Source organism: Silurus aristotelis, assembly GCF_946808225.1.
Source record: "Silurus aristotelis genome assembly, chromosome: 4".
Classification (NCBI taxonomy): Eukaryota; Metazoa; Chordata; class Actinopteri; order Siluriformes; family Siluridae; genus Silurus; species Silurus aristotelis.
This window is the reverse complement of record NC_139577.1, coordinates 29,518,348-29,545,418: the sequence shown is the minus strand read 5'-3', so window position 1 is coordinate 29,545,418 and position 27,071 is coordinate 29,518,348. Positions and strand designations below refer to the sequence as shown.

General features: G+C 36.6%; 1 protein-coding gene across 24 annotated transcripts in view; it reads left to right on the top strand.

The window, feature by feature from the left end:
• Positions 1 to 27,071, top strand: part of inpp4b (inositol polyphosphate-4-phosphatase type II B) — a 765,675-nt gene that overhangs the window by 64,055 nt on the left and 674,549 nt on the right. The window contains exon 1 of one of the 24 annotated variants that reach the window (XM_083538635.1): positions 19,259 to 20,068. The exons of 16 other annotated variants lie outside the window; for them this stretch is intronic. In XM_083538635.1, the coding sequence (XP_083394761.1) occupies positions 20,018 to 20,068 (51 nt within the window). In that variant the 5' untranslated portion in view covers positions 19,259 to 20,017. Of the gene's footprint in view, positions 1 to 19,258; positions 20,069 to 20,171; positions 20,354 to 27,071 lie in introns of those variants that run through there. 7 more of the 24 variants (XM_083538654.1, XM_083538653.1, XR_014533082.1 and 4 more) reach the window with 7 other exon arrangements.

Genomic DNA, 27,071 nt, shown 5'->3' with positions numbered 1-27,071 from the left:
CTCAGTTTGTGTTTTTATTCATAAAAGCAGGTTTTAATAGTGCTATATTGGAATATAGTCATATAATTGGACTTTATTCTAATTTAAAACACCATTTTCATGACCGACGCGTTCTTAAAGTGCTTATTTTACGTATGAGCATAAAATTACGAGATGATTCGGGAAGCAACTTTCACTTATACAGATGGGATGTTGACTTTGTATACTCAGCCGACGCTAGACTTAATCAGGATGATTAGTTCCTCAATATTGAATAATACATGATATCACCAAAGTCTCCAAACACAGGGGAAATAATGCTTTTTTTTTAAATAATACATCCTCTATACGATTGCTATTTCTTTGCAATCACATATAGAGTCGTTTTTCCAAACTTCGACTCCCTGTTTAACAGCAGTATCATTTGGAATTTGCTTGCAATGTTTTCTGTTCCAGTGCTTCATTTATGTAAATTATATTGATAAATATATTCATTCAGCTAAAGCATCTGAAAATGCCTAATCAGAGAACCGCACTTGTAAAAATTACCGTATTTTTCGGACTATATGCCGCATTTTTTCCACGTTTTGAACCCCGCGGCTTTAACAACGAAGCGGCTAATTTATGAATTTTTCCTGGGTTTTTCCCGGTTTCACAAACTTCAAGCCAAAAAACTGAACCCCAATAACATTAGACCAATAAAATTTCCGAACAGAAACGAAAAAACGCACCTCACCTGTGTTCTTAGCTGCACGGCATCGGGAGAAAAAACTTCCATCGGGTGATTTTAAACGCACGACCTTGCCAAAAGATAAACTCCCGAGAGAAATAGTTGTGAAAGGATGGAGGAAGACAGTGAACAATGACTTTCTTGGTCGGCTACTGTTTACATACAAGCTGTTGTAACGTGTTGAGTCTGGGTGAAGGGAGAGCTCGCTTCTCGCATGCTATTCCGAAAATGCCGCTATGCTCCTAAACGAAGCGCAACATATTTCACCCCTTACACCCTGTGTAACGTGTCTTTCGTTAAAGCCTGTGTAAAGTACATTAGTGTAGACACGGTTTATAGACAGGTGCAGCTTATTTATGTTAAAAATAAAAATATTTGTAAAATTCAGTTGGTGGGGCTTATATATGGTGCGCTTTATAGTCCGAAAATTACGGTAATATTGAATGGCAATTGGGGACCATAATCGTTCAGAAAAAGTGCATTTGTGTTGTAATATTCACTAATATCCTGCACTATTGTTAAGAGTTGAACTTGCAATTTACTCATGATTGTGCATTTTTCAATGCTCTTTAATAGATCAGTTGGGTTGTAAATTCAAATCTGATTTAATATTTTAGAATGTCAAATCAAGTCAAGTTTATTTCTATAGCGCTTTTTACAACAGACATTGTCTCAAAGCAGCTTTACAGAATTTAAGAGTTAAGGTGAACGGTGTGTATTTATCCCTGATGAGCAGCCGTGGCGACTGTGGCAAGGAAAAACTCCCTTAGATGTTATGAGGAAGAAACCTTGAGAGGAACCAGACTCAAAAGGGAAACCCATCCTCATTTGGGTGACATCAAGAGTGTGATTATAGTCTTTAAACAATACAGAACACTGAGTAAGAACTAACATGAGCACTGGAATGTAGGATTGTTCTCTCTACAGTCTTATACAGTCAGTTGAGATTATGGAACCAGGAGCTACTGAGGAACTCATAAAATAGCTCAACATTGCGATCATCACAGATCCGACATCAGCTTCTCCATGCCAGAGCCTTTAAACACTCAAAGAGGTCCAATGTCCAAACGCCACATGAAGTGGAATCCAATCTGTTTTTTTGTTTAGTTTGGTTTATGCTCTGAAATCTCCAGAAGGCATCATGTTTCTGCATCACTTTACACTCAAAAAACATGACGTATTTGGGTTCTTTTCTGCACCAGGTTGATTCAGGATTTAATTGTTTTTCCACTGCAATTGAACTGCCCAAGACGATCTTTCTGAGATCGGCTGGTTGTAATGTTCTGTCTTTAAAAAGAAGAAAAAAAAAGATTCTTCAACTAAAACGTTTTTTTTATTTTAACTGTATAGATTTACTTGCTAATTGTAACTTTAAATAATAACAAAAGCTTTGGGCCACGAAGGTGCAAAATATCTACGACTGTTAGGTATTTATAGGGTATTTAAAGTATGTATTAGTTCTAATATAGTAATTTTTTTTCCTTTTCAATGTTAAAAGCCTTTGCTATGATCTGTCCTAGGCAATAGATTTATTTTGTACTGCAGCATTGCATCCTTTCAGATATAAAACATTATGTGCTATCGAATTTTATAATGGGGGTTAAGTTGAATATCAGCTAATATTAATAACAGTCTGCATACACAGCCATTTAAACCAAGCTTACATTTGTGGAAGGCTGTCTCTATTCAGGATGCATGCAGCACTCGACGTTATTCAGGTGTACACCTTGACCCTGTGCCTCCTTCTTCCACTGAAACAGTGTGGTACTGTCAGACTGTCAGTCATTCCCCAGCTTTTCTCGAATGTTCTGTCTTTATGTCTGTCTCTGAAGGCTTGACCTCAAGGACCTTTTTACCTCGTGAGACATATCTGTGCATCAAAAGCTCTCTACAGCCCTGTGTGCTGAATGAGTAGCTGCCTGAACCTGAATAAACAGTTTATATTGTATACAATATTAAAACGATGAGAAACTATGTGAATAAGTCATAAGCCCTTCATATGTTCTTGGATAAAGTATAACCTGGTTTAAAAGTAGGGCTTTTGAACACAAGGAATACATTTATTAGTCCATCTTCCTGTCTCAGGAACACTGAGCATGAATTAGGAATGCACATTGAAATATAGTATATATAATTAGAGTATATAAGCATAGTCAATCTACTTACACTTACTGTACACTATATGGACAAACGTTTGTGGACACCTAAATATAAGATTTGTATGTGCTTTTTAACATCCAGGCCATACTTAGAAAAGTTTTTGAGACGAGCTCTGTTCATGAGAAAGTACTTTATTTCTTTATTTCACACTATTCTCTTCAAAATAGTCCCCTTGCACAGCAATACAGCATTCGCCTGTGGTCAGAATCTCGATGTACACGGGACGATATCTTTTGCTACACTGACTTATAAAGGTCGGTGCTCCCTGTGACTGTGCCTGCAGCCTTGTGCTGCCATCTGTTGGCATGTTACAAAAATAGTCTCGAATCTTTTTGATACCACCTCGTATTTTTTACTCTTCTGGGGAGATGTTTCGAAGTGTGTCTGTGGTAGAGCATAGAGGCCTAGGGTGCAATCAGAGCTTTATAGCATGCTACTCAAGATCTGCCAGTCCAGCTGATGTAAACCATGTCTTCATTGAGCTGGCTTTACGCATAGAGCCATTCAAGTAACGGAAAATTCAATGCTGCGCAATCTCAAGACATCCTATGCAACTGTGTACCTTCAACTTTGTCGTAACACACATACAGTGCATGCACAATTCCATTTAGTAACCTTAGCTCAGAATTGAATGTGAAAGCATGATGCTGTTTCGAAACAAGCATTACATTACTAAATATGTTTATATATCATATCTCATCTCATATCGTATCATACCATATATCATATATCATATATCATATCATATATCATATCATATATCATATATCATATCATATCGTATCATATATCATATCATATCATATATCATATATCATATATCATATCGTATCATATATCATATCATATCATATCATATCATATCATATCATATATCATATATCATATCGTATCATATATCATATCATATCATATATCATATCATATATCATATATCATATCATATCGTATCATATATCATATCATATATCATATATCATATATCATATCGTATCATATATCATATCATATCATATCATATATCATATATCATATCATATCGTATCATATATCATATCATATCATATATCATATATCATATCGTATCATATATCATATCATATATCATATATCATATCATATCATATATCATATATCATATAATATCGTATCATATATCATATCATATCATATATCATATATCATATCGTATCATATATCATATCATATCATATATCATATATCATATCATATCGTATCATATATCATATCATATCATATATCATATATCATATCGTATCATATATCATATCATATCATATATCATATATCATATATCATATATCATATCATATATCATATATCATATCATATCGTTTCATATATCATATCATATCATATATCATATATCATATCATATCGTATCATATATCATATCATATATCATATATCATATATCATATCATATCATATATCATATATCATATCGTATCATATATCATATCATATCATATATCATATCATATATCATATCGTATCATATATCATATCGTATCATATATCATATCATATCATATCATATATCATATCATATCATATATCATATCATATATCATATATCATATATCATATATCATATCGTATCATATATCATATATCATATCGTATCATATATCATATCATATATCATATATCATATCATATATCATATCATATATCATATCATATCGTTTCATATATCATATCATATCATATATCATATATCATATCATATCGTATCATATATCATATCATATATCATATATCATATATCATATCATATCATATATCATATATCATATCGTATCATATATCATATCATATCATATATCATATATCATATCGTATCATATATCATATCATATCATATATCATATCATATATCATATCGTATCATATATCATATCGTATCATATATCATATCATATCATATATCATATCATATATCATATATCATAGCATATCATATATCATATCATATATCATATATCATATATCATATATCATATCGTATCATATATCATATATCATATCGTATCATATATCATATCATATCATATATCATATCATATATCATATATCATATCGTATCATATATCATATCATATCATATCATATATCATATCATATCATATATCATATCATATCATATATCATATCATATATCATATATCATATCATATATCATATCATATCATATATCATATCATATATCATATATCATATCGTATATCATATATCATATCGTATATCATATCATATCATATATCATATCATATCATATCATATATCATATATCATATCATATTGTATCATATAATATCATAATATCTAAAAAATAAAATCTAATATCAAAAATACCAATACCATATATCATATCATATATCATATCATATCATATATCATATCATATATCATATATCATATCATATATCATATATCATATCGTATCATATATCATATCATATATCATATATCATATCATATATCATATATCATATCGTATCATATATCATATCATATCATATCATATATCATATCATATCATATATCATATCATATCATATATCATATCATATATCATATATCATATCGTATCATATATCATATCATATCATATCATATATCATATATCATATCGTATCATATATCATATCATATTATATCATATCATATATCATATATTATATATCATATCATATCGTATCATATATCATATCATATCATATTTCATATATCATATCGTATCATATATCATATCATATCATATATCATATATCATATATCATATATCATATCGTATCATATATCATATCATATCATATCATATATCATATATCATATATCATATCATATCATATATCATATCATATATCATATATCATATCGTATCATATATCATATCATATATCATATCATATCATATCATATCATATATCATATCATATATCATATCATATATCATATCATATCGTATCATATAATCTAATATCAATAATACCATATAGCATATCTCATATCAATAATATCATATCATATATCATATATCATATATCATATCGTATCATATATCATATCATATCATATCATATATCATATCATATCATATCATATATCATATCATATCATATCGTATCATATATCATATCATATCATATATCATATCGTATCATATATCATATCATATCATTTCATATCATATCATATATCATATCATATATCATATCATATATCATATATCATATCGTATCATATATCATATCATATCATATCATATCATATCATATCATATCATATCATATCATATCATATCATATATCATATCATATCATATCATATCATATATCATATATCATATATCATATCATATCATATCATATCATATCATATCATATCATATCATATCATATCATATCATATATCATATCGTATCATATATCATATCATATATCATATCATATCATATCATATCATATATCATATATCATATCATATCGTATCATATAATCTAATATCAATAATACCATATAGCATATCTCATATCAAATCGTATCATATCATATCATATATCATATCATATCATATCATATCATATCATATCATATCATATCATATCATATCGTATCATATAATCTCATATCAATAATATCATATCATATCTCATATTAATAATATCATATATCATATCTCATATCAATAATATCATATCATATCATATCTCATAATCATATCATCATATATCATGTCATATCTCATATCAAATCGTATCATATCATATTATATCATATCATATCGTATCATATCGTATCATATAATCTCATATCAATAATATCATATCATATCATATCATATCTCATAATAATCATATAATCATATATCATGTCATATCTCATATCATATCAATTATATATTACATCATATCATATTGTATCATATCTCATATTAATCGTATCATCATATAACATATCATATCATATATTATATCATATATCATATCAAATCTCATATTAATCATATCATCATATATCATATCATATCAATTATATATCATCATATCGTATCATGTCTCATATTGATCATATCATATCATATCATATCATATCATATCATATCATATCATATCATATCATATATAATATCATATCTCATATTAATCATATCATATCTCATATCATATCATTTATATATCACATCATATCAAACTTACTTATAAAGAACATATTCACTTTTAATCACCACATTATCTGTGTAAAGCTGCTTTGAGACAATGTTCATTGTTAAAAGCGCTACACAAATAAAAATGAATTAAATTGAATATCACAGTATATAATGATTTTACTTTAGTCCTAATTGCTACTGTTTTTAGTTTCCCAGAACAGATTACCTTCATACTAAAGTAATAACTAAACCTGGTCTTTGCAGTGAGGTTCCTGTTTGATAGTTGCAGTGATTGTGTAAATTTGGCACATACATCCAGGATGTAACTCATCAGCCTGGGCCGTCTGTGGTCCTTTGGGAAAATGACAGATACACTAATGTATAATGCTCAAAAGATCTATAATGATACCTAAATAATTGTTATTTCTGAGTGGTTTTCTTATCGACTGTAAGCATTTTATTATGGTCAGGGGGTTTTCTTTAATCATTGATGGGAATCTAGTTTGTTGCACATACAATTTGGAATGAATTGTTTTCATAGATTACCTACAGAACTGTACACAGACATCTGAACTTAGGATCAGCCAGCATGATGCCCTCAATTACTTAAACATATCTAGTAGAAACGAATCTTAAATATAGTACAAAAGAATATTAGATGATGGTTTCCTTCTTGAGGAAGCAATCTGTTGTGTTAATCATGTGTGCATCACCACAATGCAGCAACCAGTGTTTGTTGGTAAAAAGTGCAACAATGATTCGGCTCCGTGTTAAACAAAATATCTTTGAGGAATTGGGAATAAGACCCTTGGAGGTGGGTTGTAGGACAATAATCAACAACCAGGCTGGTGTGGTGCCTGGCATAATGCTTGTTTACTGTAATTGCCCTGATTTTTTTGCAATTGCAGGCTGTTTCAAGTGCTTTTTCTTCCTCTTTTTAATGCTTTTTCTATTTATATTATTTTGTTAAGAAATAAATAAACAGAAAAAAAACATTCGTGTTCAAAGATTTAAAACTCACTACATAATTTCATTTCATATTTCATTGTTAAAAAGACACATTTTGAATCAATATATTAGCCTCTGATTATGTGGTGTGACCTCCATTCGACTCTGTAACTATTGAAACGAGTGCATCGGTATAAACCTGCTGATGTTAATATTCTAATAATAATATAATGAAAAAGAAATTGCGAACTCAACAGCACTAAGGTGCAATAAGAATTAACTGATTAAAGTCCGGGGAAATATGGTGGCTCCAGCGGTTAAGGCGCTGGGTTACCGATCCGAAGGTCTGGGGTTCAAGCCCCGGTTTCGCCGAGCTGCCACTCTTGGGCCCTTGAGCAAGGCCCTTAACCCTCTATGCTCCGTGGGTCCCTTACGAGGGAAGTATCAAGGTCCGTGATGTCGGAGTGACGTGGGCCCGCCTTCCCGTGGGCTCACCACTTGCAGGAGGGACCGTAAGGGACGGTGCTGTGAGAATTGGGCAGCAGTCGAAGGCGGGGGCCTGCTTAGACTGCTGCCCCCGCGACCCGAATTACGGATAAGCAGGAGAAAATGAATGAATGATTAAAGTCCAATATTAATACTCTTCAAATTACTAAAGTTTCAACTAATAAGCTTAGACTTTAGACTTCGTTATATAAAAATGTCTGGGCTTTTTTTTTCTTCATTATAGAGATTGTGTCTTTCTTCTTCCCTGTCTTTGTGGTCCGTTCAAGGTCTTGTCCCTATTCTTCCTGTATCTGTTCCTTCCCCTTGCTCTCTCCATCTATTACTCCATACTAAATGTCTGCTACTGTATTTGAATAGCGATTTCGGCTGCAGGCAGGCTCCAGATCCCAGCGGAGGTTAGCGTGGGGCTGACGCTACCTTCGCAGGCCGGGCTCCATCAGCAGAGTGCACATTCGGAGATAAGCACTGAATGGCAAACAGCTTCAATCAGAGACTCTCGATGGAAGCAATTACAGCAGAGTCGGCTGGCTGGGCACAGCCGGGCTCGGTGGCTGATAACACCTCCCTGTCAGACAGCCTGAAAAGCCCTCCCGCTCCCTTCTTTTCATTTTTTTTTTGACGCCACATTGTTTAGTCGCTGTCACATTGCCGAGGTTTTCTTCTTTTGGCTGAAAGGAGGGGAAAAGACGAGTGCAGTTTAGGAAAGACACTTGACAAATGATGTGCAGAGATTGGCAGGTGCCAAGATTTTTTAAATATAGAACTGATGGTTTTCTTCCTGATTTCTAAAGGAGGCTGTGTGTGTGTGTGTGTGTGTGTGTGTGTGTGTGTGTGTGTGTGTGTGTGTGTGTGTGTGTGTGTGTGTGAGAGAGAGAGCACGTGCAGATTGGATCAGTCCTCCTCTTCCTCTAAGGCATTTCTACATCCCCAGTGCTTTATGTTCTCACCTACTGTATATTTCAGGTCATGTCTGAAAGACAATCATTAGGCCTGACAGATAACATGGTTAATGTCAGTGCTGCCCACTGCTCTCGTTTCCCATCAGCTGTACTATATAGTAGAAAAACCTCTCGCTTTCTCTCTGTTCATAGCTCAGAAAGAATCTACACGCAAGGACGCTTATAGCTCGCCCGTTCAGTGTATAGTAGAAGTGTATAAAATAGCAGAATGTTACTGTGTTAATATGGAAATACACTGTACTTCTTCTTCTTTCGGCTTCTCCCATTAGGGGGCGCCACAGCAGATCATCCGTCTCCATACCCCCCTGTCCTCTACAGCTGCCTCTTTCAAACCAACTACCTGCATGTCTTCCTCACCACATCCATAAACTTCCTCTTTGGTCTTCCTCTTTTCCTCCTTCCTGGTGGCTCCATCCTCAGCATTCTCCTACTGATATACCCCATGTCCCTCCTCTGTACATGTCCAAACCATCTCAATCTCACCTCCCTCGTCTTGTTTCCAAAACGTCCTACATGCGCTGTCCCTCTATTAAAATCGTTTCTAATCCTGTTCATTTTCATCACTCCCAACGAAAATCTCAACATCTTCAGCTCTGCTCCCTCCAGCTCCACCTCCTGTCTTTCACTCAATACCACTGTCTCTAATCCATACAACATCTCAGGTCTCACCACAGTCCTATAAACTCTTCCTTTCACAGACCCTTCTATCACAAATCACTCCTGCTATCACTCTTCTCCACCCACTCCACCCTGCCTGCACTCTTTTCTTCACTTCTCTAACACACTCTCTATTACTTTACAAAGCCACCTTTTAACTGTAAAACATTAGGCCACACCTCCTACCTGAGTCTGATGCTTCTGTTCAGATCTTAACAAAGTACAGAAAATCTACTGCTACTGTTTTCATCTTCCTCTGTCAAACATTTTGTGAAACTATGTTAGAAATTGAACATTCCAAGTAAGTGGGTGATGTAGGGATAAAAAGTTCTGTAAAGCTGCTTTGAGACAATGTTCATTGTGAAAAGCGCTATAGAAATAAACTTGAACGATGAAGGCATTATTCTTGCTAGCTAAAAATCCGTCTATTTAATTAGCAATAGTGGCCTAAAATAAGAAGCATGTATCATTTGTTATCAGTCATTGATGATATTTACTCCACAGCCCTGTTAAACTGATGATTTTGATTGATCAAAAGGTTCAGTTGAATTGTTATTTGTAAATTGCTTTTACCAAGCAGCTTTAATAAAGTAAATAGATTGCGAATCTTATCAGTCCCCATAAGTTTGTCCCTAATGAGCAAGCGAGTGGCGACAGTCACCAGGAACAACTCCTGGAAATGCTATTAGGAAGGAACCTTGAGAGGAACCAGACTCAAAGAAACCCATCCTCATAGGTTGACACTGAATGTCTATTAATTATAGTGTCATCGTTGTTGAGGTTATCAAATGATCACTGATGGACACTTGAATGCAAAGCTGTTCATAGCAATTGCAGCCCTGAGCTATTCTACCAGACTGTTTATATTATTTACAGTCCAAATTCATCTTCATCATTCTTGAGATTTATCCTCCACTGTAAACAGTTGATTAGTTTTTTATAACAACACTCAGATAGTCAGTGGTCACTTTAATCTCAGGACAGAGGACTTTAATATTTCCTTGTATTTTCAAGAGACAGGAAAAGGTAATAGTAAGAGGAAACCACACTATATACATATTTGAGCACAAATACCCTATTAGATATATAGAAAATGATAATGTGCAATGAATTAAGCAGTGTTGTTAAGAAAACCTGTCTGAAACTCTGACTTGTCTGTAATGTTTGTTTTTGAAACTACGTATATTGGCCCCTAACGGTGATTGAGCAAATTTTGTGGGGAAAGATGGCTGATTGTCTCTGATGCTCCAGAAAATCTTTGCATATTTATAAATTAAAGGAGTGCTGATAAAGGATTTTTTACTTTGCAGCTAGTCCCAGAGTTATGATGGTTCGACTTGCGATTTTACAATGACGATAGCAATCAGACAAAATTTTAAAAATATTGTAATTTTTACATGGCAGCCAAATGTAGCGGTACAATACGTTGGTAGGCTGCCTTACTCTTGCCTTATTCTTGCCAGCGGTAAATCGTCTCGGTTAGTGCGCTTATTTTTTCTGTGTTTTTGCTGAAACAGAGCACGTCGGGCTCCGCCCTCCGCTTGAGACTGGTAGCTCAGTGGTTAAGGTGCTGGGTTACTGATCGGAAGGTCGGGGGTTCAAGCCCCGGTATCGCCAAGCTGCAACTCTTGGGCCCTTGAGCAAGGCCTTTAACCCTCTGTGCTCCAGAGGCGACGTATCATGGCCGACCCTGCACTCTGACCCCAGCCTCTGAGCAAGCTGGGATATGCAAAGAAGAAATTTTGCCATTCTGTAATGTTTATGTGACCAATAAAGGCTATTCTATCCACATAATTACTGTAAAGTTTATACATTACGGAAGTGTAAATTGCTGCTTTGCTACATTATATACTGTTATTTGTTAATTACAAATTACAGTATACTACCCCATATTGATGATCATTCTTAAAGGCTCTTGGGTAGGTAAGGCCATGTCTCGAACGCCGGGTCATCAGCACACCATCGTAATACCGAAATGTACTCACTAGTTTCCAGACTAGCGTACGTTCCAACATGTGAGGTTGTATACATGACTGTTTTGGGAACAGTCTCTCTGACTGATTGTGTCAGATCTTGTCGGGTCACAATTCACACCCAAAGGCGATTTCATTGTATTTTTTGTGTCATCTTTTTGAGAGAAGTATCTGTATAAATATGAGAGATGTTTGAATGGAATCACCTCGATAAGCACTCTATTACTGCCTTTTCTACCGCCCTCCTGTTCCAGGTGTGAGCCAGTAAATTTATATTTACGATTGTCAAACCTTTTTACGATTTGGATTCCTTTGCCTCGACAGCTAGCGAGTCTGTTCAACATTATCAGATGTCCTACCCGTCCTGGAGAGTGTAATAATTTTTTTTCCCTTTTCAAACATTTAAGAGGAGAAATGAACGGAGAAAGAAGATCGAGTTCCCTGCGAACTGTCTCCGCTCCGGGTTCTTTCTTTCTTTTTCTTTTTTTTCCCCCCCAATTGTGAGCATATTCTCATTTTGTGCTCCATGTAATATTTGAAAGTCTCCAAAATGCATTCTTGTAGCACAGTGAAACCCCTTCTTGTTAATGTAGTCTCCATTGAAGCCATTGAGCTGAAAAGTGGTGAATTATTTTGTTAACAAGGCGCCGGTAAGGACGGTCAAGTTTTTTTTTTTTTTCTGTGGCATGGAATATTAAAAGCTATTTGGAACCCTGCTGCAGGATTTTATAGCGCCAACATATCAGCGTGTGGCAGGCCTCCAGAGAGAGAATTAGCTTGGTCGGCTGCGAGTTGTTAGACAAATGTGGCGCTCAAATAAAATAAAGCTGGCGCTCAATTTTACGCCCAGACATGGGCGGATGGCTGCGGAGGGCCCTGAACAAAACACAGTTAAATCGACTGCTTTTTTTTTTTTTTTTTTTTTTTTTTTTTTAATGCAAAGTCTGTCTGGAGTGTTAAAAGTGCCGAGGCTTGACGCTGAAGTTTACAAGGCAAAGAGTCAGAGTGAAGTGGTCTCTCTGCCTTAGGGGAACAGTCATAAACGAATATGTGTGTGGTGTGACACATATACCGTATGTTACGTAATTATATAATGTTTTTATTGGCTGTTTTATGTTTTGTTTTTTTCTACCTTAAATATTTGTGTGTTTATGTGTTGTATTCTCCTTCTCTTTTTGAATTTCAATACAATGAAATTCAGTAGGCATCTAACCAGAAGTCCATAAGTGGCCTATTTACAGTACAATAAATAAATATCAGTGGAGTTTGGGGTCCATATGTACAAGGGTGAGGGTGAATAATGTACAGAAGGTGAAGTGAGTAATAATATAAGTATATACATATTAATATACAATGTACTGTGAAAAGATTGTGCATAGATGTCGGGAGATAACATGCTCAAATTACATGATGTAGTTATGTACAAGTATAAATGTTGTATGATACATTATATATAGAATAAATATGGGTTATATCATATTCCTTTAGGGCAGTTTTCCAGCATCTACCCTGCTCAAGGCACCGTATTAACGGAAACGTATTTATTTAGTGTATTGCCGAATGGAAGGCTATTAGTGTGGATATTTGGCTGTGAAATAAATAAATGCCGTGCTTGAGGAGGCCTTCAGAGCGCGAAACAGCAATGCCAATTAAATGCAGTCATGTAAATCTAAACACTCGGCCTAATTTGAAAAAAAGGAAGAAAAAAAATGCTGATTTCACAGAGCAACCGCAAGGAGATGCAGTTTAGCCCTGAGGCGAACGAGAACAAGCACAGAATCAGAAAAGCAGCTTTTAGCTCGGGATTCAAGTGCTGAGTTAGCACTTTATTTCTAGTGATAGATTCATAATATGGTGTGGTGTTATACTCCAGAACACAAGAGACTTGTTCTCTAATGTACACTGATAATTCCTTTTTGAAATGAAACCTCTCTTCTTGCTAAATCTCATTCCAGGTCTCCAAAAACAGGATTTACCTGGATCAATCTGGTAATGGATTTTCCATTTGGGAATTTAATTCCACAGCTCCGTTTTCACTACTCTTTCACATTGCTGATTGCTACGGTATCACCAGCTCAGACAGATTAATGGTTAATTGTATTAACAGATCACAGGTGAATCCGACGCTAGACTGATTCTGATTTCGTTCCTTGAACACTGCCTGTAGTAGAAGCACTCAGGGTGTTTGGTATGGCATGGTCATGGTGTGGTATGCTTTACATGGGTTGGAGTGAAAGATTGTGAGTGTCCTGCTATAGAGCTCTGAGATCAAACCCTATTGAACACCTTCGGCTTGAACTGGAATGCTAACTGCACCCTCAGTGAACGTGTCAAAACTGTGTCCAAAGTGTAAATATTTAGTGTGAGCACCATTGTTATGTAGCACTGCCTTAATCCTCCTGGGCATGAAATTCACCAGAGCTGCACAGGTTGTTGCTGGGATCCTCTTTCATTCCTCCATAAAGACATCACAGAGCTGCTGGATGTTAGACACATGGTGCTTCTCTATCTTCGCTTGAAGATGCCCCACAGGTGCTCAATAGGGTTCAGGTCTGGAGACATAAATGGCCACTCCATCACCTTCACCTTCAGCTTTCTAAGCAAGGCAGTTGTCATCCTGGTTGTGTGTTTGGGTTCATTTTCATGTTGGAAAAATGCCGTTCGGCCTAGTTTCTAAACAGAGGGCATCATGTTCTGCTTCAGAACAGAACATGTTGGAATCCATGTTTCCCTCAATTAGCCGCAGCTCCCAGGTACCAGCAGCAATCATGCAGCCTCAGACCATGATGCTGCCACCACCATGCTTTACTGTAGTTAAGACACAATTTTCTTAGTTCTCCTCACCAGGGTGTCGCCACACCATCTGAGCCAAACAAGTTTATCTTCTCATCAAGTCACATCAGAACACAGGACATGGTTCCAGTAATTCATGCTCTTGGACAGCAAACTGTTTGCTGCCTTTTTTCGTTAACCAGCTTTAGAAGAACCGACTTGTTGCAGTGTGCGACGTATGATCTGAGCACCGGCAAGCAGACCTCCAGCTTCTGCAACCTCTTAAGCAATGCTGCAGCACTCATGTGTCTGTGTTTTGAAGCCACCTTCTGCACCTGACACACAGCACGAGGACTCAACTTCTTTGATTGGCGCTTGTAAATCCTGTTCCGAGTGGAACCCGTCTTGGAAAACCTCTGTATGACCCTGATCACTGTAGTGTAACTCCGTTTTAGGGTGTTACTGATATTCTTATAGCCTCGGCATCCTTGTGGAGAGCAACAATTCTAATTCTCAAATCTTCAGAGACTCTTGAGGTACATGTTGAACATCCAGTATGAGAGAATTGTACTCGAAGCACTACATTTTAATGCTCTAATACAAGATACACAAATTTGTATGGTCCTGTCAAGCAGACCAAAACATGAACATGATGAATGTGTCTTTCCATGATTGCACAACATACAGCTGTTATCACTTAGGGTGTACTTACTTTTGTTGCCAGTTATTTAGACAATAATAGCTTTATTTTGGTTTAGTATTTGAGGACAGTAAATCTGTACTGCTACACAAGTTGCACATTGACTACTCTAAAATATATCCAAGTTTCATTTCTATAGTATTGTTCTTTAAAAAGATATACAAAAATAGTTGCTGAAATGTGAGATGTCTTATGGCTGAATAAGCACAAATCTCCATTTAGTGGATTCCCGCTCTTCCCAGCAAAGTAGAGGTTATTATAACAGCAAATGGGAACTAAATGGAACGGCATGTTTAAAAATGGCATGTTTACATACAGTATGAATCATATGGTCAGGTGTCTGTGAATGTATATGGTGTAAATATCAGGCTCCTTTAACTTCCTTAACTACTGCTGCATAGCCATTTCAGTGGTATCAGATTGGTTAGTTTTATTTCTTTATTCTTGGCTGAGAAATAATGGCTGATTTATTATTGATTGCTCATTATAACGATCACTTTTTTTTTAAGTTTCAGTTGGCAAAAATGCATTTTGTAAAGACAGTTTTTTTACTGAATTGGGTGTTTGTGTTTTTTAACAGTAATTGGCCTGCAAACGGTCGATCCAATCTGGCAACCCTGGGGCTGACATTTTGGACAGGAAATTACTGTTTTCAAATCTGTTAAATTACTGCATCATATGCCAGGGTGTTTACACACACTGGCCAATGAGAGGCTTCGGTACCGTTGCGATAGCAGAGGAAAGTAAATGTAATGGTTATGAGTTTGGAAAATGGCAAACAACAACGGCTCATGCGTGCGCTGTTAAAATATATCAATGACTATTTCTTTAAAAAAAAGATGGATGTAGATGTGCCCATAGGGGAACTTTGTATATTTTTTCTTTGTATTACTCTACATTAATGTTTTACCCTCTAGACTAACATATAAACAGATTGTGTGCTTTATTGTGCTTTTTTTACATTTATTTTATTATATTTTATGTCCAGTTATCAACAGTTTCAAAAACATGAGCCACAAACGGCGTCATTGGCGTCTCTTGTGGTTGGTTTTAATCTTTATTTCACAAATTAGGAATCTCAAAAGTCAGGTTTAGTGCGCTAATGTTTTAAAATGGAGTTTGAGTTGCATTCAAATAAACCAATTACTAGGTTATGTGCTACTGTAGTCTCTTTCAATCTCTCTACATGCTGCACTTAAGTATGAAATTCACCACTAGGAATGGACACATTTGCTTTTTCCCTAATTATTTGCCTTTTGGAACAAGCTAATGGTGTCTCAAATTGCACATTTATGTACTTATGTGTGTATTTTTGGATAATATATATAGGTAATGATTAAATCATTGATCGATGGCTTTGTTTGTTTGTCCGTTTGTCTATCTATCCGAACAAAAGGAAAATGTACTCAAAAGACTTGGTTGTAGAAAGCTTGAGAAAGGTCTGTTTTATGAAAGATCCTCCAGGGAATTTCTAGATTGGGATGAAGGAATAGGTTTGAATATAAGAGAAGAGTTTTAAACTGGGGTTGTGGATCAGGACATCATTCATGATGCCGGCAGAAGAAGAAGATCTCCATCTATATCTCTCTCTATTGAAACACATACTGTTTGTCCGCAATATTGTTTTCATAGTGGCTAATGCACTATTCTGATTTATAATACTAAGTTACCACTCATTTGCAAAAGCAGAAATTTTTTTTTTCTCTCTTAGTGTTTGTGTTATAAGGATTTTCTTTCCCCGGTGACCATGCTGGTGGCCGCTTCATTGCCTGTGAAAAGGCTTTGGTGGGCTTGTCAGAATTAATCTACTGTAAGTCTAGCTCCATACGTTCATAAATCTGATGTAGCAAATTAATGACAGCTATATAAATGGCTTTAAGGAGAGCGTGCTGCAGGGTGACTGATGGCTCTGTCTGACAGCACAGCCGCTGATTTATTCTGCCTTAAATTTGACGGAGCAGGTGTCAGTGCTGCTGCAGGACTGTGGTACACGTGTGATGCTGATTTCTCCTCCTTGTGCCTTGCATCTGTGATATTGGCATGTTGACAGTTCTTTATTCCAAGGGTTTATATCCCCTTGTGGATACAATCCTATTTTTTTAACGGAGTCTCTTCGGAGCAGAAACTCTCCAAGTTCGTGTTTACGTGTTTTACATGCTAATTTATTTTAAATGATTGGAGTTGCGTTGAATCCATTCTCAACTCCACTGACTTACAAATAACTCATTTAATATTAAGTTGTAATCTTCACATCACATAGTGAAAAGAAATAAAACCGTACCCATCGGAAATGTCGAATTAAAATGTACTTTATTATAAAAATATTCCCTTTAAAACTTATTCTGCCTTCTGAAATGCGCGAATGGTTAAAAGCGTCAACAAATTGGTTGCTTGGTTTCACTTTTTTGGCTTGAATTGGGTTTTATTTATATTAGGAACGCTATTTCGACCCTCTTAAGCATTATTATTTACATATAACCACTCCCCCTTATAAATTATGTTTAATGCACAATGTGTCCAAAACTATGTGGACACCTAACCACTCCACCTATACCCCGAAGCCAAAACTGTTCCTGTATGACGATGATCATGTTCAGTCTGTAATGCCATGGTCGGCCAATTTATAAATTGGATTTAAATGGCAACTGTACACCAGCACATCTCACATCTTCTTTTTTTTCTTTTTGCTTTTCCCATTAGGGGGCGCCACAGCAGGTCATCCGTCTCCATACCCCCCTGTCCTCTACATCTGCCTCTTTCAAACCAACTACCTGCATGTCTTCCCCATAAACCTCCTCCTTGGCCTTCCTTTTTTCCTCCTTCCTGATGGCTCCATCCTCAGCATTCTCCTACCAATATTCCCCATGTCCCTCCTCTACACATGTCCAAACCATCTCAATCTCGCGTCCCTCACCTTGTCTCCAAAACGTCCTACATGCGCTGTCCCTCTAACATGACATCTCACATGATTGTCTTGTAGTTGAAGAGTTTTGATTGTTAAGGAAGAGAACAAACAGCAGGTTTAAGAACAGGATGTTCAAGAAGCACAAATACATTCGAATGCTAAACTTGTTAATGATCCCAATACGAATGCATTTATATTCACTGTCGTTCTTTTTTTAATAATTTACACTTAGACAATGTTGCCATTTTCACCTGCAGGATTTTCACATGCCTCCTCTGTGGTTTTTTTTGGTGCCTGAAAAATATTTCCGATCATTTTGAAACTTATTTCGAATCATTTTCTTGAGAGTTAGACAATTTTCTCTTCAGAAATGACGAGCCTTAGCTTTGCTCACACTATTTTGTGGCATTAATCTCAAGAATGCAGTTTTTCCATTCTCCATTTAGACACTTCAACCACTGTGTGACTCAGCTCATCCTAATCTTCATTGTGTGTGTGTTTATGTGTGTGTGTGTGTGTGTGTGTGTGTGTGTGTGTGTGTGTGTGTGTGTGTGTGTGTGTGTGTGGTGAGGGAGGTGTCTGAGCAGCTGAGGCAGTAAGTAGATAAGCATTTGATCAACATGAACCTCCATCGATGTGTTTTGTGTGTGTGTGTGTGTGTGTGTGTGTGTGTGTGTGTGTGTGTGTGTGTGTGTGTGAGGCAGCTGGCTCTGCACAGATCACGTGAGTACTGTGAAAACGGAAGTGGCTGAAGGCTGAAGGAAAAGATAATGACTAATAAACGCCTGCACATGCTGACCTTTGGCCTGCAGGAGGTTAATACGACGCTGATGTGTGGCATCCGTTTTATTCGAGCATGCAGCCAGTGTTGTAGTGTGTGTGTGTGTAACCTATTTGGCAGACTGCTCTGTATGTGTGGGTGTGTGTGTGTTCTCAATATGCTTTTGCTATGACACAGAGGACAGCTTGGCCTCTGAAGAGCTCTTAATATGGCACATTTGGGAATCACACTCAACAGCTGACTGTGACTGGCAGGAGACTGTGGAACCGAACTCTGAGCCCTCTGAACGTGAAAGGATACTTTGGACGAAAAAGGATTTCTCCAAAAAACTTCACACTGAGAGCCGTGATTAAGGGGAAACCCATGGAGTTTGATCTGAAAGGCACTTCTGGTTCGAAAATGGACTCTTTCTTGTGTTTGAGGGTGTCTGTATAGGATTTACAGTGGATGTCAGAAGATACAGTCACAGACGTTACAGATTTGAGGCTATAATCATTCTAGTGCAATTAACCCTCTTGTGCAATAATGACACTTATTCATATTTTTATCGTGTGGATTTTTACAAAGTCTTCGATCATCTGGTGTTTTCAAATTGGAAATCTTGCTGTACGTTTGGTCCAAAAAATAGATTCGTAGTGGTATGAAAGGTTGCCTCCTGTGAATCCATTCAAGATGTTTGTCGTTCTTGAAGATGTGCTGGAAACAGACTGTTTATCATGCTTAAGGATGTGAGCATGTCTCCAGCCTTGCTCTAAAAACACCGAGAGATTATGACCCGCTGTCTGGATTGCTTCGTCTGCAGAAGGAGAGTACGGGATGAGGTAAGAGCACACAGAGAAGGAGGTTAGAGGGAAAAAGAAGGAGGTGCTAAAGACCTGGTTGAATGAATGACATGCAGGGACATGCAGGGAATTCCTTTTCAGGCTGTGCAACTCGTCCACACTCCTTTATTTCCTCATCAGAGGCGAACAGAAGCTAAAGCCCCTGTGCTGATGCTTGCATGTTGTAGTGCAAATGTGGACGCTACTCCGTCGCATTAATGTGTACAATCTTTGGTGCATGTGGACTTAACAGGGATGTATGGGTCATGCAGGATTCCTGCATAGGTAAGGATGCGGTGTTCCTTTAGAATCACATGCTAACATGACGGTAGTGTGGAAGCAGAAAATGAAAGCGATGTATCATGGATTTGTTGTGCATATTCTCTCTGTTTAATCGGCGTACACAAATCGAAGAGACACCAGCCTCAAAATGGCATTTAATTAAGGATTTTTCTTTAAAAATAACTGTGTTTAAATAAATACCTTTGTAATCAATGACATGTGAGCTCTCAGATCCTAATTGGATTCTAAATGAGTGTTCTGTTAATGCAGGAGCACTCAGAAGGATAAACAGTGAAGACGACAAACCAAAGGCTGGTAAATTGTGCTTGTATCAACGATAAGCCTCATTTTACACACTTTATAGTGCGGTACAGGTGCATCATGGAAGTGATGGGGATCTTAACATTTTCCAGTGAATGCACCACATTTATTACATCACATATACCTTTATCTACATTTTCATTCTTTTTTTTTTATTGTGTATGGACTATTTAAATGTACAACGCTAAATGTTTTTCAAAGTGTGTGCATGCTAATCCGTTTTGAGACTTTATTTTCTCAGAAGTATTGTCATGGTTGAATCCTACAGACCACACTCACAAACCGAATAAATGCTACTGTGCTGCTTTGCTTCTGCATAATCTCTCCCTGTGCTGCAGTCATATCACAGAAAACACACACACACACACCCACCCACACACTCTCTCTCTCTCTCTCTCTCTCTCTCTCTCTCTCTCTCTCTCTCTCTCTCTCTCTCTCTCTCTCTCTCTCTCTCTCTCTCTCTCTCTTCCCTCCCACCATTACACTTAAACTCATTCGTTTCATGGATGGGTGTTTGGTGTTCATAATTCTCTGCTGTTTAAACGGTTTTCTTTTACAACAGCTTACATCAACATTTTCAGTTTAGTTATGATGCAGACATATAAAGTCTCTTGCTATTGTCTTTTATGGAACGTTAATTGGCCTCCTGTAGCGTGTAGCATGTGTTCGACTCTCGGCCCGAGATACGGCACTCAGCCAAAGACAGAGACGAGCCGGTAATTAAGAAGTAACCCGACATCCTTGTATTCGTATTCATGTGCCATTGTTCCATCATGAAAGGTTTTTATTAGAAGCGTGTATCTCTCCTTCCAGCACGATGTGCTCCTCAATGTCTGATCCAAAGCACGGAAAAGCACCTAACGATTCAACACGATGACAGTACAATACGTCGGTTCTTGACGCCGCCGTCTTTACAAAATACCACATCTTGGGGACGCGCTGAGAAATGACACAACTACTGAAAAACAGAAAGATCACACATCTCGTACGTGTCTTTTGAAGTGTGTCGAAAAACACAAGTAAAAAAAATATAAGAATCGGATTACTTAGCGTATGTTTGTTATAGCACAATTGATGGCGATAAAGGACATCGTGATCAGGAGGTAGACATTTCCATGCAGGATGCTAAATTATTACGTCACATGACCATAGAACATTTTTTTTTGTGTTTTATATTTAGCCACTTACTTGAGTTCAATTTAGTTTCAGCAGAAGACGAATAAAAATTGAGCAGGAGAGTCTTTACCAGTGCAAAACACATTTCCCCACAGAATAAAATCAAATCTTTATCAATTCAGATGAATGGTGGTGTTTATTTATTTTTGTTTTTGTTTTTTTTACCTGGGGTTTTCTCTTACCAGACAAATTGTACATGCAGTCCGGAAAAATGACTGACATGACTGAATTGGACAGGATTGAAGGAGGTGCACTTAAGTAGTGGACAATAACGAAGTAATTGTAATTCGTTACTGTACTTTAATTGCTTTTTCGCGTATTTGTACTTTACTCGAGTATTTCCATTTGTGGAGACTTTAACTTCTCTACATTTCACATTTTTATTTATGAGGATAAAAACGTAACTGGTCACCGACGCAGCAAGCCACCAATCAGGGTACTGGTTCAGGGTAACTTGTTTTGATTGCCGCTTAATGGTATCTACTTAGCATAAACCTATAGTTTAGTATCAGTTTAACAGCAAGCAGAACTTTTAGAGGGTAATAATTGATGAAAGAAACACCTGTGGCCTTATTTGCGTGTTTTTTTCTGGGCTCATGATCATTTTAATAGATAACAATCAGAGTTTGATTAATAATTTTTATTTGATTTAATAATAGATTAGCGTGCTAAGAGTAACATTAGAGTTTGTTTTTACACGAGTTGATTAAGCAAAGAGTCTTTTGTCGAAATTGATAATGGGAACATTATAGCTGAAATAAATCATAGTACCGTATTTTCCGGACTATAAGCCGCTACTTTTTTCCCACGCTTTGAACCCTGCTGCTTAAACACGAAGCGGCTAATTTATGGATTTTTCCTTGGATTTTCCCAGTTTCACAAACTTCAAGCCACAAAACTGAGGCCCATAACATTAGACCAATGAAATTGCCGAACAGGTTCAGGTGAACGAATGAAACTCTTTATATTAAATCAGATGCGCTCCCACTGAATCAGGCCGCACCACATCATAAATATGGATGCGGTTCCTCTGACGTTTGACCTGCCGCTCACTCGGACTGTCTACAGGAAATGCGAATCATTCGTCACGCTGAAAACAACCGGGCATGAAAAAACACACTTCACCTGTGTTCTGAGCTGCACGGCATCAAGAGAAAAGATTCACCGATGGTGATTTTTAAACGCACGACGATGCCAAAAGATAAACTCCCGAGAGAAATAGTTGTGAAAGGAAGGAGGAAGACAGTGAACAATGACTTTCTTGGTAGACTACTGTTTAGATACAAGCCGTGTAACAGACACTGTCTTTCGTTAAAGCCTGTGTAAAGTTCATTAGTTTCAGTGTAGACACCTGCGGCTTATAGACAGGTGCGGTGTATTTATGTTCAAAATAAAAATCTTTGTAAAATTCAGTGGGTGTGGCTTATATTTGGGTGCGCTTAATAGTCCAGAAATTATGGTATTTTGGGTACATTTAAGTACAAACATTTTTTTTTACTTTTTACCTTAAATAAAAGTTTTAAGAGAGCAGTTTTACTGGAGTCATATTTTACCTACTGTATATTTACTTTAACTCAACTACGTGGTTTGTGTTATTCATCTACTACATATTAATGATATGCATATTAACATGCAGTTCACCTGAAATTTTGCAATATAAATAATAAAGCAGCTTTTCTGCTTGTTTGCTGTATTCTGCTCACCTGTTCAGAGAGACGGATCAACCAGATAATATATACATATGCGGCTGTGGGTTTGGGTGGTCTATATTAGTCATTACTACCCCAGCTCATTTCCTGACACTTTCTCTGCAGTTCAGTGCAGGTCCAACATCATCTTTGGGTTTTATAGCAATCAAGTAACTAAATTTGAAGTATTCTGAATCTGTTCTTGTACAGGACGTTCTGTTCTTTCTGAGAAACTGATCATTGATTGATATGCACTCGGTCAGGCTGCAGATTTCCTTCTGCTAGAATTAAACAAAACCTACACTTTAGTGTTTTCAACAAGTGGATTGAAGTGTGTTCCTGCTCAATCCAAGAACCTGCAGCCACACCTTCCCCTTTCGCTATTGCATGGTATCGGATTTCTTGGTGTTTTAGAGCATTTAGTGCTTTCAGTTTCTGGCTACACAAAAGCAGCTATGATAACTAAATGTCCAACAGGTTTTACACTTTGACACTCTTTATTCTCTGTGATCATTCTCCTTACAATGAGGTGCCTCAGATTGGATTTCTCTCTCCATTTCACTTCTCTCACCTTTATCCAATTGAGAATTATGTTGCCTATCAGTGCTGCTCTTATTTGATTTGAAATATGTTGTTTTTCCACTTCTTATATTTCTTCCCTCATGCTCCAGGCTTTTTTTCATGATCTATATATATATATATATATATATATATATATATATATATATATATATATATATATATATATATATATATTTTCTTTCTTTCTCTTGCAAACACTTACGTGACCTTTTCGATGCGAGTATTTCTTTTCCTCCACTAAATTTCTGATACACGTTCCAGAAAGCCGTGTCTCTGCTCTCACAGGACACATTTCTCAATGGTATACAGACATTATTCATCTTCTTATAATGTAAGTAAAATGAAACATGGCCTTCGATCCTGGAGTTCTTACTTTCCACAAAACTCAGTCTGCCATTTATTCTTATCATATAGATTTCTTCAATAAAACATGTTTTTTTCTGTTCGTAATAAATATTTATATATATATACTGTACATATAGGGATAGAGAAAGATAAATGAAATTAGTTGACTTTCTTTTCCCATTTGCACTAGACACTAATTGTAAAAGTAAGCGTGTCTGTATATACAACGAAGCAAACATCTATGGTTTAGACATACCACTTATGATTTGTAATTCCTTGCTACAGTAATTTGGAGCCACCTGAAAACTATAACTTCACTGCAATAAATCAAGTTTCAAACAAATAACACGTCACTTTTATTACTAAAGAATCATTCGAAGACAAATAGTTTCAGCCAAAATGCATATGATCTGAGCAATGAAAGAAAAGACAAAATGAGTTAAAAAAAATATACTCGTACTATAGATCTAAATGACCTTTAAATGCCTAGGAGAATAAATATGTTTTTAGATTCTTATTAAAAAATGATGGATTTATGAGAAATGGTAAATTCTTTTATGGATGTGATGAGGGAAGACATGGTAAATTCTTCTACAATCTCGAAGCTGAGGCAGAAAAGGCCTGGTCACCTTTTGAACTTCTATGTTGGAGATACGGTTAAATAAAATAGTTGATACCTTCCCATTAGAATAGCCAGTGAAAGCTGAAAAGGAAATGATAGAGGATGTGAAAATTGCACAGTTGGCTTCTGTGGCATCTAGCTGCACCTCGACCACTAAATTCACAATCCTGTCTCTTGGGTGGTGTTTTTTTTTTAGAACAAAATGGACCAGATGCGTATTATTAGGTAGTGCTCATCCTGGACCTGCGTCACCACTTTCTTACTCTTACTTTCCGCATGTTTATAAAACACAGTTGTCCCGGATATTGACATATGACATTTTTTAAATATTGCCAATTCTTGCCAATTCTGCAAATATTAAGTAAAAGACAGGAGGTGGAGCTGGAGGTAGCAGAGCTTAAGATGTTGAGATTTTCTTTGGGAGTGACGAGGATGGACAGGATTAGAAATGAGTTTATTAGAGGTACAGTGCATGTAGGATGTTTTGGACACAAGGTGAGGGAGGCGAGATTGGGATGGTTTGGACATGTGCAGAGGAGGGACATGGGGTATATCAGTAGGAGAATGCTGAGGATGAAGCCACCAGGAGGGAGGAAAAGAGGAAGGCCAAAGAGGAGGTTTATGGATGTGATGAGGGAAGACATGCAGGTAGTTGGGTTGAAGGAGGCAAATGTAGAGGACAGGGGGGTATAGGGACGGATGATCCGCTGTGGCGACCCCTAATGGGAGCAGCCGAAAGAAGAAGAATATTGCCAATTCTGCAAATAAGTACAATACCATTCTTTTTTTTGTGTTCATGTACTCAAGAGAGAATTAGTAGACAGATACACAGTATGCTGTAGAAATCTATATGATAAATACACTATATGGACAAGGTTTCTGGGACACCTGACTTTTCCTGCCATATGTTATTACCCAAACTGTCACCACAGAGTTGGAGACACACAGTTTTACAGGATGTCTTTGGATTCTGTAGAATAAAATTTACCCTTCACTTAAACTAGGAGACCCAAACCTGTTTCAGCATGACAACAGTACCCCTGTGCACAAAGCCAGCTCCATGAAGATATGCTTTATATGGGTTGGAGTGAAAGATCTCCTCCAATAGAGCTCTGACCTCAACCTTATTGAATACCTTCAGGAGGGAAAATTGGAACGCTTGGACTGCACCCCAGACTTCCTCGTCTCACCTACATCACCACCCAATGTAGTAGAATGAGCAAATATCTCCTCAACCACACTTTAAAATCTGGCGGAACATCTTCCTTGAAGAGTGAAGGTTCTTATAACATAAAAAAAACGACTAAATGTGGAACGGAATGTTCAAAAAGCTCATACAAGTCTCACATATGGTCAGGTGTCTACAAACCTTTGTCCATATGGTTTATTTTGTGACGTTCTATGCAGTATGTATATGTTTTTAAAACCAGAATTGTATTCACCATGTTTTTTTAATTGTGTACAATGTTGAGAACTCTGAGAAATTCATGTGGAAATTCTGTAACATAACAGTTTATTTGAGACTGCTTGGGCATAGGGCTTATACTTAGCACTGTTTTCTTATTTCAAACTAATCCAACATGCACCTGTGTACAAAGTTATTCACTGTCTGTCAGTGGGATTTAATTGTAGAAGTGGTGGTAAACAACTGCAGAACACGTGACTCCGTCATTCCCTGGCATGCTGCATGAGAACATGCGTTTAAAGTGTGAGCTGAATGTGTTATCACAGTTGTTCTTGCACTTACAGCTTAAAAACTGTGTGCAAACTCGAGTTTCTTGGACAGATAGATTGTACACACTGCATTATTGCAATACACCAAATAAGTCCAAAATGAAAGAAAGGTGCTGGCTTATGTGCTGCGCCTGAGAGATGACAAACCACACCTTTTTTTATTAAAGATGAAAAAGTGTTGGGACTTTTGTTGGGATTTATTGGGTGTTTATAAATGTATGTGTGATTCTGATAAACGTTAGTTGGGTAATGT